This window comes from Sinocyclocheilus grahami, unplaced genomic scaffold (genome assembly GCF_001515645.1).
Source record: "Sinocyclocheilus grahami isolate Dianchi unplaced genomic scaffold, SAMN03320097.WGS_v1.1 scaffold1286.1, whole genome shotgun sequence".
Classification (NCBI taxonomy): Eukaryota; Metazoa; Chordata; class Actinopteri; order Cypriniformes; family Cyprinidae; genus Sinocyclocheilus; species Sinocyclocheilus grahami.
In genome coordinates this window covers 242,421-260,178 of record NW_015506465.1, presented here as the reverse complement: position 1 = coordinate 260,178, position 17,758 = coordinate 242,421, and the positions used below count along the sequence as shown (strand labels likewise).

Sequence of the window (17,758 nt, the reverse complement as noted above, 5' to 3'; positions counted from 1 at the left end):
ACGCACAGATCTTTTAGTATGATGGACTGACCGCTTTTCTCACTTTTTCTCATCTTACTGTCAGCTGTCCTGTTCATCATTTTTGTCTCAAATGTATATGAAGCTGGTCAGTAAAGCTACACCGTGGATGGATGCAATGCAGTGATGTAAGGAATATGTCTGTGCATATTCTTGTACGGTGAACAATTTGCTTTCTTTTTTCTCTCTCTTTCCATTCTCTTTTCACTCTAATGGAATGCCCCATGCTTTGGGTTCACTGTCCAGTAGGGGGTTTATGGGCTGCTGCGACCTTCTTGCTCCTCTAATAACAAACACAGGAAGCTGCTGTCGCTGGACAAGGGCAGAAAGAGAACAAAAAAAGATGAACAGAGTTTCTTAGACTTATTATGTTAAAACGTGAATTTAGACCTGCGTTTTATTTTTGTACATGGTGCTTTTGACTATACTGTATATATGAATCAACATTTATATGTAAGGTAAAAGCAGACGCTTTTATCTCAAATGAATTACAAAAAGTAGAAGCGCTGCATTTAAAGTAGCTGCAAGTTAAAGGAATAGTTCACTCAAAAATGAACATGCTGTAAATGTACTCGCCCTCATGCCATCCAAGATGTAGAAGAGTTTGTTTCTTCATCAAAACATATTTGGAGAAATTTAGCATCACATCACTTGCTCACCAATGGATCCTGTGTGGTGAATAGGTGCCGTCCAAACAGCAGAAAAAACACCACAAGGATCCACAAGTAATCCACAAGAATCCAGTCAACTTGGTGGATTTTGATGTGAGAGGACAACTGAGGAAATTTCTCCAGATCTGCTGCAATGAAAAAACAAACTCATCTCCATCTTATGTGTACCAAGACAATGCTACTTCCACAACATGCTGCTGTGAGCATGTAAGAAATACTGCTGCTGCCTGCACATATAACATATATGAAATAACCCCCTATAGCATATATGACATAGGCCGGCAGCCATATCACCCTGCAGCCCAAGACTGGTCGCCCACTGAAGCTAAGCAGGGTTGAGCCTGGTCAGTACCTGGATGGGAGACATCCTGGGAAAACTAAGTTGCTGCTGGAAGAGGTGAAAGTGAGACCAGCAGGGGGGGTCTCACCCTGTGGTCTGTGTGGGTCTTAGCACCCCAGTGTAGTGATGGGGACTCTATATTGTCAACAAGCTCCGTCCTTCAGATAAGACATTAAACCAAAGTCCTGACTCTCTGTGGTCATTAAAAATCCCAGGATGTCTTTCGAAAAGAGTAGAGGTGTGACCTCGGCATCCTGGCCAAATTTGCCCATTGGCCTCTGACCATCATGGTCTCCTAACAATCCCCATATCTGCTGATTGGCTTCATCACTCTGTCTCCTCTCCACCAATGAACTGGTGTGTGGTGGGCGTTCTGGCGCACTATGGCTGCCGTCACATCATCCAGGTGGATGCTGCACACTGGTGGTGGATGAGGAGATCCCCCCTCACAATGTAAAGCGCTTTGAGTGCTTAGAAAAGTGCTATATAAATGTAATAAATTATTATTATTAAATATGAATCACCCCGTAGCAGATCTATACAGGTGGAGCTGGGGAAGGTGGAGGATTTCTGAACGTGCTGCAACTGCTACAGTAAGCACTAGCCAAGTATTTGAATGTTGAGCAGCAAGCTCATTGGCTACTGATACAAAAAGAAAAATGTTTTTTTCTCCAATGCATTTGCTGCCAAAATGTTTGCATTCCTCCAAGAAACTTGAAATTTGGTCACAAAAGCATTAAAACATATTTTACCCTCTCACCTCATATTATTTCCATAACAAGTTATGTATTTTCATAAGCAAAATTTCAAATTTTTTCCCCCATGACTATGTGCTTTTAGGGGCTTTATTTCGTATTCTAAGCTCTATGTAACAATAACATTTTTTTTTTTTAAATTACTTTTTTTTTCTTTTTTAAATAAACTATTGACGAAAGAAATTTGTTCATCCAACTGACAAAAAGTTTTTCTTTTAAATAAAAGTAAATGACTAATCAGACAGAAAATTAATCAGAGAGAATATGAGATGTTTTTGCATGTCTGTGAGAATATGTGAAGGCCAGCCTTGCCTTCCATGGAAGAGCTCGCTTTAAATGTGAAAACAGCTTGAGGCTGAATAAAGAACAGTGCTTGTCTGTGGGCCAAAGAGGATATGAAGGATAAGACGGATCTCCTCTGGGTTGAACAAGCATATCCTCAGTGCTCTTGTTCTCATGTGGAGGAATCTGAGCCAGTCACATCGTGCCATCTAACTAGTGAGTCCAGTCAACCATGGATCTCTGAATCAGTTATACCACCATATCGATAGTTTCCTGCAGTGATGCTATGAAACTCATGATGGATAACAGAGTATGTATCATTTAAATTACACTGCTGGGGAAGATGTTCAGAAGGATTTAAGAATAAATTACATTTTTGTTTCATTTAAATATGCACCCCCAAGATAAAATCGCTCAGATGTGATCTGTAAACCCAGCAGGACCATGAGCACCATGAATTTTGTTAGTTGTGGTGGCCACTTTCTTAGACAGTAAAGCACTGTTTTCAAAATGACTGTACAATTATGTCAAATCGTGGTTGTTCTGCGTGCAGATCGGATAACCAATTGCACTGGCCAACTCAGTGGTGCTTAGAGGTAATGTGTGATTACATGCTCAGCTGCGTAGGAGAAAGTGTTGGTTTGTTGTACTTTTTGTTACAACAGACATTGTGAGCTGTACTGCCTATTGTGTGGATTTAAAAGAACTCCAGATGTATGTATTTTTGTCTCTGTCTTTGTTTTTGGCTTTATGGAATACCATTATCATCTTGTCGATCCTGATGGTGCACTGGAAAGTCGTCAGATTAGGATATAAAGCCAATTTACACGTGCATAAGCAGCATGTAAATGGAGCTTAAGTGTTAATAACGGTCATAAATTATTTAAAAAATGGCCATAAATTATAAAAATGTAATCAGGAGACAATCACTGAGAACCCCAATCTTGATTTTCATAAAATATAAATTACATAAGCAGGAGGATCAATTATCTCAAATAAAAAAAAAGTAAAATATCTAAAATCATTGCTCGAAAACTTGAAATCAATATTAGCACTGATAAAGTAACGCTACTGTGAGTTTTGTGAGCCAGTGTCTTCTAAGCAGTGAACTGGCTAATTAAAGCATTAAGTGTGATATGTGTGTGTGTAGTGACTAATGGAGATGAATTATGTTCTCCAAGTACAAGACAAGTATTACTAGACTCTCTAAACTTCTGTCAGAAATCTGCTTGCTGTCAGATTATACAGACTGTTCATGAAGAGGAGCAGACTCTATAAATAGAAGCCTAAGAAGGCTTGACAAGAGAACAATAATAATTGACCTGCTGTGTATTTTACAGCAAGCACAGGATTATGTACGAGTGTGCTACAAATTAGACAGGTTTTCTTAAAGAGAGGAAAGCTTTAGCATCCTGAAAGGCTGTTTTGATTGCTGTGCATGTTTTTCATTAATGCTTGCTAATAAAATGTCAGGACAAAGAATGTCAAGACCTAAGAAGTCACTTCGTTAACAAAGCTGGAAGGACACCAGGGTTTCTGAGGCCTTGATGTTCTGGAGAGGATCTCAGACCCTTAGCTCATGTCTTTCTGCAATATCGTTAACAAAGTTTTTTCCCTTATGCGGGTGCAAGAATACAGGCATTGTGTTTTGCAAACAGACCAGTCACACTGTTATTTAACCCCTCCTCCAGGAAAATGATCACCAGGAATCATGCACATTTGAACCTCAGAGCCATTATCCCTGTATAGCAGACAGAAGCCCTGCTGCTTTTCATGTGTCTTGACGACACATTTGAGACCAACATATGTGATCTTTCAAATCATGTAACGCTTCTTTTTCTTTTTTTTCCCCCCTACATGCACTATTTAAAATGTACAGCTTTTGGTCTCAAGATGTCGATGGGGTCACTTGTTCACAAGATGTGAGTACATCATGATCAAAAACCACCTCAAGCGAGCGTAAAAACTTTTTTGCGAATTAAGGGATTTTTATTCGAAATTTGCCGTTTCCATCATTCGTTTCTGATGCAATACTTCAAAATGCGCATAAAAACAGGGTGATGGAAACATAAAGCCTATATCATTATATTACACAAATAATAGTAGGCTTATGTCAATAAATGTGCTTCGTAGCTAGTCTGGGAACTTGCATCTTACTAAATGATGCAAAATCCAGTGTTTTTGTCACATTATTTGTGACCTGACATGCTAATGAAATGCAAGCTTTGCAAACCGTTTAAGAAAGAGACTTAGGACTTCTCCCTTTCAAGTAGATTACAGCAGTGCTTTGATGATTTGTAATAGCTGCCCAAAGACATTGCCAAGATGGCCAGCGAGTGGACTGTTTTAAAGGACCTTATATGAGCCCAAATGCCTTCAGTGTAATGCAATTCAAACTAAATGTGTCATGCCATCAGATTGCCTTTGAATGATCAGTCAAGGTCATTGGGGGCATTCACAGCTTGATGTAAATCATTTAGCTCGACATAGATGCTTAAAGAAACTCATCTTGGGGTGCTTTACGCTTTGATAGATTTCTTGGTTAGGAGAAATCTGAGATACTTATGTAAATCGCATTGAAGTAACCTGTTAGTATGTCTTTTTTGAGAATTATGGAATTCTAGTATGCACAGCAATGAACACTGTAAAAATTTCTTACAACAATATTGCATATTATTCAATATTGCATAATATACACTACCTTTCAAAAGTTTGGGGTCAGTAAGATTTTTGTCTGTTATGCACACCAAGGCAGTAATATTTGAAATAGTATTAAAAATTAAAATAACTGTTTTCTATGTGAATATACCGTTAGAGTATAATTTATTCCTGTGCTGGCAAAGCAAAATTTTCAGCAGCCATTACTTCAGTCTTCAGTGTCACATGATCCTTCAGAAATCATTTTATTATGCTGATTTGATGCTTGAGAAACATTTTTTATTATTTTCAATGTTGAAAACAGTTGTGCTGCTTAACAATTTTGTGGAAACCATGATATGTTTTATTCAGGATTCTTTTGATCAATGTAATGTGCCTTTGCTAAATAAAAGTATAAATTTCTACTGACTCCAAAGTTTTGAATGATAGTGTGTATATATAAATGAACTATTATACACAATATTTGTGTGTACTATACTATGTTTTTAACCCCTTTAGAAGCAAAGATCACTGACGGCCCCAGATTAATGTTCTACAACATCACACTCTCAGTTGATCTGGACAAACTGTGTATCATTAGACAGATTTAAGACTCCAGCTTTGATGTCTGACCACTGTGTCGGCCAATCACAATGCACTGGGTCAGCTGGCCAATCAGAGCAGACTGCGCTTGTCAAAGGAGGGGGCTTTGCTGAAAATGACGTATCTGAGAGAGGCGGGGCATAGAGGACCTACAATAATGTACAGTATTTTAAAAATAATGTGTTTTTGAACATTTAATCATGTCAACATATTCTGTTACACCAAATACACAAAATGATCTTTAAAATAGCATCATATGACCCCTTTAAGGAACAGAACTTAAGTGTACATACCTTATACGGTTGTGGTCTAGACGCAGTAGCCTGAGGTTCTTGAAGTGGCGCATATTGTGTGGCACCCTTTGAAACCTGTTGTTGTCCAAGTGTAACTCCTCCAGTGTTTGATAAACACCACGAAATGACTTGCCCAGCACGCCGTGCTCTTCTAACAGGTTGTGGGAGAGGTGTAGGGACTGTAAGCCTGGGCGGAGGTGACTCAGTGAGTATGGAGAAATGGAGTGAATGTGATTGTGCTGTAGGGAGAGTTGGCGCAAGGCCTTGGGCAGATCTGAGGGCACCACTGCCATCTGGTTATGGGACAGGTCAAGAGTTTCCAGCTTCCTGAGAAAACAGACAGACAGAGGTGTGGTGTTACCTCATGGAGTGTATTAGCGGTGGGCAATATGACCAAACTCTTATATCACAAAACGAGGAAGTAATTTTATTTCACGATAACAATATATTACAACATAATTATTTTTGCTGGAAATAAGGTTATTACAATACCAAAATGTCAGATTTCTGTGAAATTTCATAATACTAAAACTGTGCTAACTAATGTTAGTCTTTTGTGAATTAATGCACTTTTAACAACTTTATAATTCAGAATGTTAAGCAGTTCAGCAACAGTTTAGTTTGTAAACTGATTAGTGTTTTGAACAAATCTTTTAAGTGAAGGAATTATACTCATTCACTTCAATACACTAACATTTCTCATTAACAAAAGCCTGTGAGCTCGATTTTTAGTTCTCAGTGACTTTGTGCTCTTTAAAAAAATAATTTAATGATTCAAGGGCTCACTCATAACATAAATGCTGCTAACTTTACATATTTTTGCCACCTACTGCCAGGAATATGTCATCTGAAGAGATGGTCAACCAATCTGTGACTATATCAGTTGATAAATCTGAACAAATCTTTTTGGTCAATGGATTTAAAAAGGTCAAGACTTTGGGATGAATCAAATTAGGCTACCACCACTAGTAGGTTGCATGAAAGTTGTAGGCTTTCTTGTTCAAGCAGCTTCATCAGAAAGACTGTTTGCTGGTCTACCAGACTTGCTTGTCTAAGCATGTCTTTACAACTTGTATTTATGTAAACCATGTTAGAATATTTTTGATGGTTAGTGTACATTGGTTGCATCATATGTAGTGGGTTTCTTTCAAGTGCTGGGGGAGCTTGTGAAGTTTTCTGCAGTGTTTGCATGGAGAAAGGGCCCCATGGCAGGTCATTAACCCAGCACAAGGCAGTTAGAGCCAAAAAAGCTTGTGTGTCGACTTCAGTTACGTGTATTTGTGTGTGTGTGTGTTCTGTGAAGGCACAGGGGGGATTTGGAGGTGGAAGATTTTGAACGAGGGAGAGAATGTCCTAAAAGTCATGGTAGTGTATGAAAGGATTTTGTGTTTTTCAGGAGGGGTCTTGAGGAGGCAGCTGGTGTAAGTTTACAATGTTTGTCTCAACAGGAGTCAGGAGCACATTTCCTCTGCCTCCATAACACTGATGTCTGCCCAGTCCACCAGTGCGCTGAGGAGGAATAAGGGTCTCATATGGCAATGACTGTTATTATTACATCAAAAGCTACAGTGACCTCCATGTGGATTTCATTCACCCAACAAGCTCTGATACTGACCTTGAGATGAGAGATGGGACTTCAGATGTTGCAGACTGAATATCAATCAGAATACCTAGCAGTGAATATAGTTGACAGCGTTTCAGAGAGGAGCCCTGAGCTATCTAGTTATGTCTAGTCCTAGTTTTAAGTTAAATAAAGCAATTGTTGGTATCACCTCAATGTATATTTTAGAAAGCGTTTGAATACTAAGAAAAACTGCTTTGAACAATGTTTCAGATTTATTGTTTATTTATCACAGATTCTCTTGCAGAAGCATTTTTGAGTCTTCAAACTAGTTTGAGACAAGTGCATTTTGAATGAACCCCCAAACATAATTTATAAATTTGCATAATTAATTTAGGCAAAAGTGTTTGTCTAAAACGCTGTGTCAGACATTTGGAAAATCTAAAAATTTGGTCCGTCTTGCCTAGGGCACAAAGTGGGTCAAGACTGCCACTGGTGAACCTTAAAAAACAAATAATGTAGGTGCATGCTGTTCTTGCTTTTTGGAAATAAGTGTTAATGCTAATAAATAGAGGGAATTTTCCCCCCTCTTTAGGAGATTTTCATCAACAGTTGGGTTGTTAAATAAATCCATAAATGTTTTATTATGCATGTGCGCAATGGACCACTGTCACAAGTGAGCCAACACAACAATTTACAGCCAAAAAGACACATATACCCACACTTACATACACAGAGAAAAAATATATATATATATTGTATATACAGTATACTGTATTATATTTTATATATTGTTAGCTTATGTTTATTTATATTATATTAGCAGTCTGTAGAATTCCACCATTAAGCTGACCAGAAGAAAAAACGTAATTCACTGCCTGAACTATATCTAAAAGCATCGTAAAATCTTTTAAACGTGCAATACCAGATACCATCTGAGTGACAAAACTGCCATAAAATACAGATTTGGTTACAAAAAAATAGCATAATTCAAGAACAAAATAAAGCAGTTTCAGGATTATTGGCTTCTGATGTCTGAGTCAGATTTACATACTGACATTGTTCCCACACAGATTCCCCCCACCGACAAGCCAATAACGGTGGGCATCCTCAGGGAGCACTCCCATAATTTGAAGCAGAGAGCACGGCTGCCACCACATGTCCACAGGCACACAGATGCCAGCGTTGCACAACCGTCCTTACGTAACCTGGCACGCAGGACAGGAAGACCACTGTCATGACAGGGCACATTTCGTTGGATCTCATGTTATATCATTGCATGCGGGAGACCCAGGCACAGCTAAACTCAGCCCCTTCATTTAGGGCACTATGATTTGAACTAGCAAGAGCAAGCAATGGCATAACCATCTCCAGCTGTGTCTCCGTAATTCATGCTCTTTTTCTGACAATTTTCAGGTTTTTAATAATTTTTTTCACACTTTGAAAGAGTGAAAGGCATTTATGTGTATGCGAGTGTGTCTCTTCATATCTGCACAACCGCTGGCTCTTGGTTGTCTCCTCGGGCAGAGACACTTTACATAACTCATTATGAAATAAGAATGTGAACTTCTTGGTGAAACTGCACTAACTTGCATTTTTTTCTCCCTGTGTGAGAAAACAAGCAGTGCGTGTCCTTTCTTTCACCCCTGCCTAATTTCCGCAAGCTCAGTCCAGCTAGCGCATCCACACTGTCCTCACATCCATCAAAATCCTCAGTCTCAGGTCACTGGCCTGCAGAGGAGCCCTCTCCCAGAACACCCTGTTCTTCACCCCGAGAACCAAAACAACCCTCCAGATGACAGGGGGCCTGTGGTGTCGCTGCTCACACACAGAAATTTGTGCACCTATATAAACACAATGGCATATGAACACACAGAGCACCACAGTCTTTCAACCCCAAGTTGCACAGATTTCCATGACATTTGCCTGCTTATTGCAGACGTGACATCACTGGTCAGAGATGTGTCACTTTTAAAGAAACTTTAAAAGAATCTTATTAGCAGTTCTTCTACTAGAGCCTCTCCTCTAAGAGAAATAAACAATGAAGGTTGTTCAGTGACATTAAAAACTGTAATTAGATTTTATAGGCCTGGCACTTGGATCTTTAAAAAAGGAGGACGGAGCTCAAGGAAATGAGGACATTAATATACACATACAATGTAAAAGTGGTTAGTTAAAATTCTGTCACCATTTACTCACCCTCATGTCATTCCAATCCATTACAAAAAAGTTTTTTTCAAAACACAGATATGTTTAATTAAACCTAAGATATTTCTGTCACTCCATTGAAAGATCATGCAAGCAAAACTTTCAAGGTGCAAAAAGGTCATAAAGGCACTGAACAGAAGCTGGTTTGAACGCACTGCAGAAATGCATTGAACAGAAGCTAGAGCATAAGTGTAAATGCAGAAACAAATACAGAGAGTAAAGGAAAGAAGTTTATTAGTCGGAAGTGCCTTTTTTATATGCTGAGGGCCTGTAATAGTTAGCCGTTAGTATTTCTAATAATTTCAATAGCAGTTCTGGCACAAGACCCCCAGAAGTACGCAATTTGCCATCTTTGGAACACAAACGTTTTTTTGAGCCAGTCATCTTAGCTTGAAATGTCATGTGACTGATCACACACAAGATTCAGGAAAATATTGTCATGACTGGATCTTTATCTATATGTGTGTATATATATATATATATATATATACAGCTAGGCTGCTAGATGAATGAAAGTTAGAGAAATGGAGTGTTGAGGAGGTGTTGATGGAGCTGGGATTTACACTGGGTCCATGGTGCCGATTTGGACATTATTTGGGCTGACAGGCACTCATAAAGGCTGAAGAAATGAAAGCAGACAGTAAAAGTCTTGCCTTAACTCGGGGAGGTTCAAAGATTTGTGCCGAGATTATAGCATGGTGCTGCAGTGTTTGGGTAGATCATAAGATCACACACATGAATGCATGCATATACACACACACACACACACACACACACACACACACATCAACAGTAACAATTAACAGCAGCAATTTGGTGACAATGTGACATTATTTTTTAAATAAAGAGCCAGTAAATTTGAGCTGATGGCTGATCAAAGCTCACTTACGCTCACTTCAGCTAATTACGTTACCTTAAAAAGGCAGCTGGAAAGTAAACAGTGAATAGAAAGAATGAGAATTATGAATTCCTGCAAACCAGCTTTGAATGGCACTGTTTCAAAAAGATTTGCAACTTGCAAGAAAAGAAAATGAGTAAAAGATGTTAGAGATGAATAATGTATTAGTATAATTTGCTGACGGTATGAGAGTCAGTGTAAGAGAGGGAATGGAGCGGGTGAAAAAGACAAAAAGCTTATGGTGCGGAGAAAGTTGTAATGGAAGGTCTCATTTGAATTTACTTTGGTCTGTTTCTCAAGTAAAGCTATTGTATAACATCAGAATACTTAAATATAAGTCATATAGGTTACCTTCATGTTACTGTTGTGATGCTTTTCTCCTTTTAGAAACTTGCAAGCTCCATTTCACATTTATTGTAATTGAATGGTAAATCACAGCCAGTGCATTCTTAAAATATGTATCTTCTTCTTCAAACTGGTTTTAAACAAGAGTAGGGTGAGTAAATGACTATATTTTCAATTTTGAATGAACTTTGGATGTCTCTTTTAGGTATAAAGTACTGATTACGTTTTTTTTCTGATTACTACATCTTTTCTGTTTATTTTTTTAGCTTTTAGTAGAAGTATGGATGGTTTATGTGCTAACCACATATCTGTAGGTTGGCAACTCTACAAAACAAAATCCACAAAATGTCTCTCTGCAGGAATGCTTGAGCATCACGGTCACCCCTGTATGAATCATAACCCCCACAAATTCACCATCACACAGCCAAGCCATAACCAGTGCTGTAAACCGCTCCATTTGGCTGATCAGCGGCCAGCCAAACATCTGGATTCACCGCAATACAAGTGCAAACTGTTATCCATGAGTGAGCTTATGCCTAATAAAAAAATAGACCCTAGTAATCCTTTATATACGACACTAGACCAAGTCTTTATTACACTCTTAAAAATAAAGGTGCTTCAAAAGGTTCTTCAAGCGATGCCATAGAAGAACCATTTTTGGTTCCACAAAGAACAATTCAGTCAAAGGTTCTTTAAAGAACCATCTCTTTCTTACCTTTTTATAATCTGAAGAACCTTTTTTCACCACAAAGAGCCTTTTGTGAAACAGAAAGGTTCTTCAGATGTTAAAGGTTCTTTATGGAACCATTTTGACAAAAAGGTTCTTCTATGGCATCATGAAGCACCTTTATTTTTAAGAGTGTACTCGTGAAATTAAGCTTGGGTTTCCAAATAACTGGGACGTGGTATGTGTGTTCTCAGGATAGTTTTTTCTAATTTCACCCCATCACTCAGTGTGTTTGACAGGGTAAAGGGCAGAGTGAGTGATGAGTGGGCTCTCTGTCGCTTCTGCCTCCCGTATAACACGCTCCTGAGGATGAGTGATGTGAGACCTTGGAGAAGCGCATCTACTCTGGTAGAATCGAAACTATGAGGCAGATGCAGGCTGACAGCAGGTCCAGAATAAATGATCACGCTCCTTCAACGGATTCTGATGATGGCGGACACACAGGTTCCTGGAATTGTGTTGTGTACGTTGTGTACCACAACACATTTAGCAAATGGGTGGGTTATTTCTCTCCGCATGTTTTTTGTGCACCATCTAGTGGCTAATAAGGGAACTGTACCAAGAGACTGTGTGTGTGTGTGTGTGTGTGTGTATTATTTATTGCATATACATTTATCATTTGGGTCATTCCAAGTCAAATTAACCAAATTTCAGAAACGTCCCTGGCTAAAATGTCTGTTTTTGCTAATATTTTTTCTGAAGAAAGATAAAAGATGGCAGTATCATAATGTTATTTTTAAATATAGGTCTGTTAGTAATATTAGTTTACTTTAGCAATCTTTGTTGCATTTTATGCCAATGGTGACCATAAAAAAATGGGGGAAAGAGCACTTTTCAAGTTTTTTCTCCAAAGTTTGCACACCTGTAACTCAAGATGCATTAAAAAATATCTTAATGCCTTTTAATATATTGGGTCTTAACAAACTTTCCTTTTGGCATCTTCGTTTTTAAGGCCCTATATAGTTCAGTTCCAGAGATACTGGAATTTTAATATGGCTTCAGGAGTAAATTGTTAAATTGTACACCTGTTCAGTGGTCAAAAAACAATTTTACATTTACATTTAGTCATTTAGCAGACGCTTTTATCCAAAGCGACTTACAAATGAGGACAATGGAAGCAATCAAAATCAACAAAAGAGCAATGGTATGCAAGTGCTATAACAAGTCTCTGTTAGCTTAATGCAGTACACGTAGCACGTTTTTAAAAATATCATATAACAAATAAAAAGAAAAAAGATAGATTAGAAAAAGAATAGAGCAAGCTAGTGTTAGAGGCCTTTTTTGCTTTTGTTAATTGTATAATAAATAAAAAGAAAAGTTTTTTTTTTTTTTTTTTTTTTTTTTGGGTCACTTTGCAAAATCAAAAATTTGATCCGGGGGCCTCTGGTTGATTTGACACAGAATGACCAATTTATATATTTATATACATTAAAATATATTAAAATATCATGTATGAAATATTTTATATATAAATATATAGATGTATATTTTTTCCTATTTATGACAAAACTTGCACTACATATTATTGTACCCCACTGTATATATAGAAATTTATTTTTTACACAGAAATAATGATTTGATTAATTTGATAATCTATATATCCAAACAATTTAGTGTTTAATATAATAGGTGTATTAATATAATAATATAATATATTTTATAAATATTAAAAAAGTGCATGTGAGACTCACCGCAGGTTGATCCAGGCCTCAGGGTAGATGCTGTTCTCTTTTAGGAGGTTGTGACTGAGATCTAACACCTTCAGGTGGACACACTTATCCAAAAGCCTGTCCTGCACCTCCACTATTTGATTGTCCTGCAACCTCAGGTCCTGCACATACACCAAGACATATCAAAATATAAATACCATAAACCTATACAGAGAAGCAATTGACTGAATCATTGGCCGGGTTACAGAACTGACCTCTAAAGATGGGGGCAAGCCCCCTGGGATACCACTGAATCTGTTTTTATCCAATCGTAAATACTTGAGTGCCTTCAGAGGTTTGAAAGCCCAGGGTGCAATGCTGCTCTCATAGAGGATGTTTCCTGACAGTTCTAAGACTTTTAGGTTAGTCAAGCCTGCAGAAAACAAAATGTTTTTCATTACTTCCGTTAAAGGAGCTTCAGTAATTTATTTTTATTTTGAGCTGTCATACACTTATTCTGACACCTAGTGGTGTGGATGTAACCATCTTTGTAAATAGTTACAGATGAAAAAACTGTGCATCATACACTAAACGATTGAGGTTCACACACTACCAGTGACAAATGAAAATATTTTGTGTCATAATATCAGCTCAAAATGTAAAACATGTTTGATTTCCTCCGACTGCATGGAATCACAGTCTGTAGATAAAAGATCTGAGTCTGCACATCATAAACTACATGATTTTCTTTGAAATCTGTCAAGTCAAATCTGCAGACTGGCTCTGACTTTAGGTAACTAGTGTCAACTTGTCCAGACTGTTAATCGGGACAAAAATCAGCAGTGTATTCCAGCCTTATGGTGTATCTTGTGAACAAAAATGTCCAGCAACAGGGGAGTTACTAAGATTAACCAAGTAATATTCGGCTGGTCATGTGATCTCAACATGTCGACCCCCACAAGGCAACTTGTAATAAAAGCTTTTATTCAGCTACTGATATGGGACTAGATTATATCTCCTGTGAGTGTAAATTATTTCAAACATTTCAAAAGTACTACTCCATTCTTCATCTGCAAATCTTTATAATGAGGAAAAGAACTCACATGAATTACCAAAGCCATGAATAAACTCATGTTTCTGCAACTGGCATGAAAAACAGCACAAACCTTTGAAGCTGTGTGAAGCCAGTTGGTTTATTTTATTGTTGTTTATCTTCAGATCCTCCAAAGAAGCCGGCAACCGTGGAACTGTTGTAAGTTCATTGGCGTCAAGTTTCAGAATCTTCAGCTTTGTCAGATTCTGTTAAAAGAGCAGAAACACACTTGTCTACTTGGGACTTAGTGGTTATGTCCTGTGTGTTTTGGGCCTAGTGAATTACGAGCCTGCATTTTAACACAGCAATGTTTCCACTGTGCCTACCAACAAATAAAAAGCCTCAATTGCGCATGTTTGTTCAGTTATTTTAATATTAACACATGTAAATGCACCCTGCTGCCCCAGACTATTGGACCTGCCTGACTTTGGCTACTTTTCATTTGTGAAATGACATAAATGTGCACTGTAAATTGTGTACTCATTTCCCTCATCAAAGAAAATTTACTCTTTATGCTAATTTCAGCAACATTTCATGGACAGTCCAAAGAAGACAGTGGCATTTTCCACTGGCCAAACTGTGGTTCCTATTTTCATGCTGCTGAGCTTGCTTTGGGAGTGGTGTGTTTGGTCTCTTCTCAAGGTTTCCTGCTGGGAAATCCGGACATATCTTGGCTGGATTTATAGTTAGCAGTTATAATTTGAAACTTTTAATTTGTATGTTCTTAAAAATCCTGACTAGGATGGAATTCTTTTTAGATTTCATGTAGATGTACAGTACATACTCTTTTAAGATTATAGGCGTATTAAACTGGTGTAATTGAAGGGATAAAAAATGCCAGTACCATGAAGAGACTTAGGCCGAAAGAGGAGTCGTCCAGCTTGTTCAAACTTAGGTCAAGCTCTTCAAGATCTAGCAGTCCAGAAAAACCACTGGGAGGAATTCTTGTTAAGTTATTCCCTGTACGACAGCACATTGGTTAAAATGTTGAATGGCTGTGCTTATTACAAGACACAACCAACATAAATTATAGAATGTCTCAGTAATGCATATACTTATGTTGGATCGTTCAGTCTTTCCAGACCTTACCAGGCAGTTCAAGTATGGTGACTTCCTGGTTTGTGATGACTGGCAAGTGGGACAAGCCAATCTGCTTGCAGGATACTCGACTTTCCCCCACTTGGCAGCCTTCTGGTAACGAGTCTTGGGTCGATGTGCTGTTTGATGCATCATTCTCCTCCTCTTCGGCTGTCTCTTCTTCCTTTCCCTCCTCCTCTTCTTCTTCTTCTTCTTCTTCTTCCTCCTCCTCTTCCTCTTCTTCTTCCTCCTCTTCTTCTTCATCCTCATCATCATCCTCTTCTTCTTCATCCTCATCCTCTTTCTTTGTTTTCTGCTCTTCCCCTTGGTCCAAGAGGCGTTTTTTCTCCTCTTTGAGTTGCCTCAAGATTGCATTTAGTTTCCCTGCTGCTCCGCCCCATCTCTCCAACACAGCATTGAGCTCCACCCACACAGCCTCAGCTCGCCCCATAACTGACTGATGGGACACACAGAAGGAACACAGCAGGAATCCAGCTCATTAGTGACACAGGAATGACCAGAAACACACTGAACAAACTAAACAAACTAAATATAGTGGACAAATAGCACAGGCAGGAATAAAGGAGGTGGAAAATGAGAGGTTGAGCATTAAGACGGGAAGCAAAAATAGACTTATAATTAGCATTTATGGTATGGTTGTGCTATCGTGGACTGCCAGAATACACATACTTCTTCCACTGTAACAACAGTAGCAGCCTGTGCAGCAAACAGACATTACTATAGGACACGAGTATGGTCACAAATTCAATATTTACTGTTTTCTATTTATTTCACCAAATTATTTGATGTAAGAAACCTGATTGGTTTGTCTCCGGAAATACAAACTCACCTGTGTGTTTGTGGCAGTGTCGCTCACTTGCCTTGTTCTTTGTGCTTCATTGGTTCTCTTTTCACCTGCAAATGCAGCCATGATTCAACACAATAATAAGTGAATTCAGAACCATGTGTGAACCAACTATGCACTACCGTTCAAATGTTTGGGGAAAGGTTTTTTTTTTTTTTATAAATTGGTAACACTTTATTTTAAGGACCAATTCTCACTATTAACTAGCTGCTTATTAGCATGCATGCGTTATTCTGCATGACCATATTTTATATCCCTTAATCCACCCCATACCAAAACGTAATTACCTTGGCTAAGCAGCAAATTAGCGGTTTATAAAGGGAAAACTTTTAAATTATAGTGAATATGTTCCCTATTCTAAAGTGTAACCAATAAATTAATATTTTTATTTAGCAAAATGCATAAAATGAATCAAAGTGACAGTAAAGACTTTTACAGGGTTACAAAGAATATGTATTTTAAATGAAAGCTGTTTACATTCAGCAACACAACTGTTTTCAACATTGATAATAATAAGAAATGTTTCTTGAGAACCAAATCATCATATTATGGATACTGAAGTAATGGTTACTAAAAATTCAGCTTTGCCAACACAGGAATAAATTACATTATAAAATATATTAAAATATAAAGGAGTTATAAAACATTGTAATGGTATTTCACAACAGTACTGTTTCACTGTATTTTCAAGCAAATAAATGAAATACTTTTTTTTTTTCAAAAATATTTTTACTGTCCCCAAACTTTTGAACGGTACTGAATTGTATTGTATTGTGTAATGTATGGATCATGTTCATAATTAATGTGAATAAATACACCTGTGTTTACTCTGCTATGACACCTGTGTGTACTTGAGGAGAACTACAGTTACTTCAAAAATTAAAAATTTAAAAGGTCACTGTATATGCAGCCACACACACATTTCCAAATATTTAAAAGTAATTTTCAACAATTTAAACTATTTTATGGCAGACATACTCTATAAAAAACTGTAAAGGAGGTTGCTTTTACTTCTATTGCTTTCTTTCGAAATATCCTTTGATTCTCTGTAACTTTCGTTTAGAACTTTATCGTAGTTCAATAAACACTTTGAACAAGAACAAAGTATAACAGACACAATTAACTATTCACAATGGTCTTGTCTGACCATTCCTGAGACTGCAAACTGTCACTGCTCTTGAAATCATAATTACTATAATTACTGATTAACTCACTTGATGAAGATGAAGAATCCACTGGTTGAAGCTGTGAGGATGAAACATCAGTCTCAGTTATAAATGTGAGGAGTGAATTCAATTCACTCAGGACTTCTCCTTCCACAGATAAAGCTCCTAAGCACACGCAAAACACCAAAAGAGCCTGCATAATTCTGATCCGATCTGTTCAGAAGCTCACCATGTACCTGCAGGCTTACCTCCAGCTGCCCTCTTAAATTCTCTCTTTGTCAGCAGTGAGAAGGAGGAGGAGAAAACAGGGAGGAGATCACAGTACGTGGTTAGACGTGTACAAGGACCTTCACTGCCAGGAGTTCACAAAAATATCAACTCCTCCTTATAAAGTCAACGGTTGTGCCAACAAACACTAGAGTTTGGGAGAGAGAGAGGCAGAGGAATGATGGTCAATGTCAGTCACGTCATGCCACAGTGACACAGTGTTCACACCTTGTAGCACTTGAGATGGACAAATGAGAGAGTTATCCAAACAAGAGGGCAGCGAGCGAGCAGCCTGACTGACCC

General features: G+C 38.0%; 1 protein-coding gene across 1 annotated transcript; it reads right to left on the bottom strand.

The window, feature by feature from the left end:
* Positions 1–272: 272 nt before the first annotated feature.
* Positions 273–17,387, bottom strand: LOC107568835 (extracellular matrix protein 2-like). Its single transcript, XM_016254823.1, has 9 exons — positions 17,237–17,387; positions 16,008–16,072; positions 15,170–15,614; positions 14,925–15,040; positions 14,154–14,286; positions 13,263–13,420; positions 13,030–13,169; positions 5,600–5,926; positions 273–330 (listed from the first exon to the last, which is right to left on the bottom strand). The coding sequence occupies exons 1-9, from the start codon at positions 17,385–17,387 to the stop codon at positions 273–275; spliced, it is 1,593 nt and encodes a 530-aa protein (XP_016110309.1).
* Between the last annotated feature and the right edge of the window lie 371 nt (positions 17,388–17,758).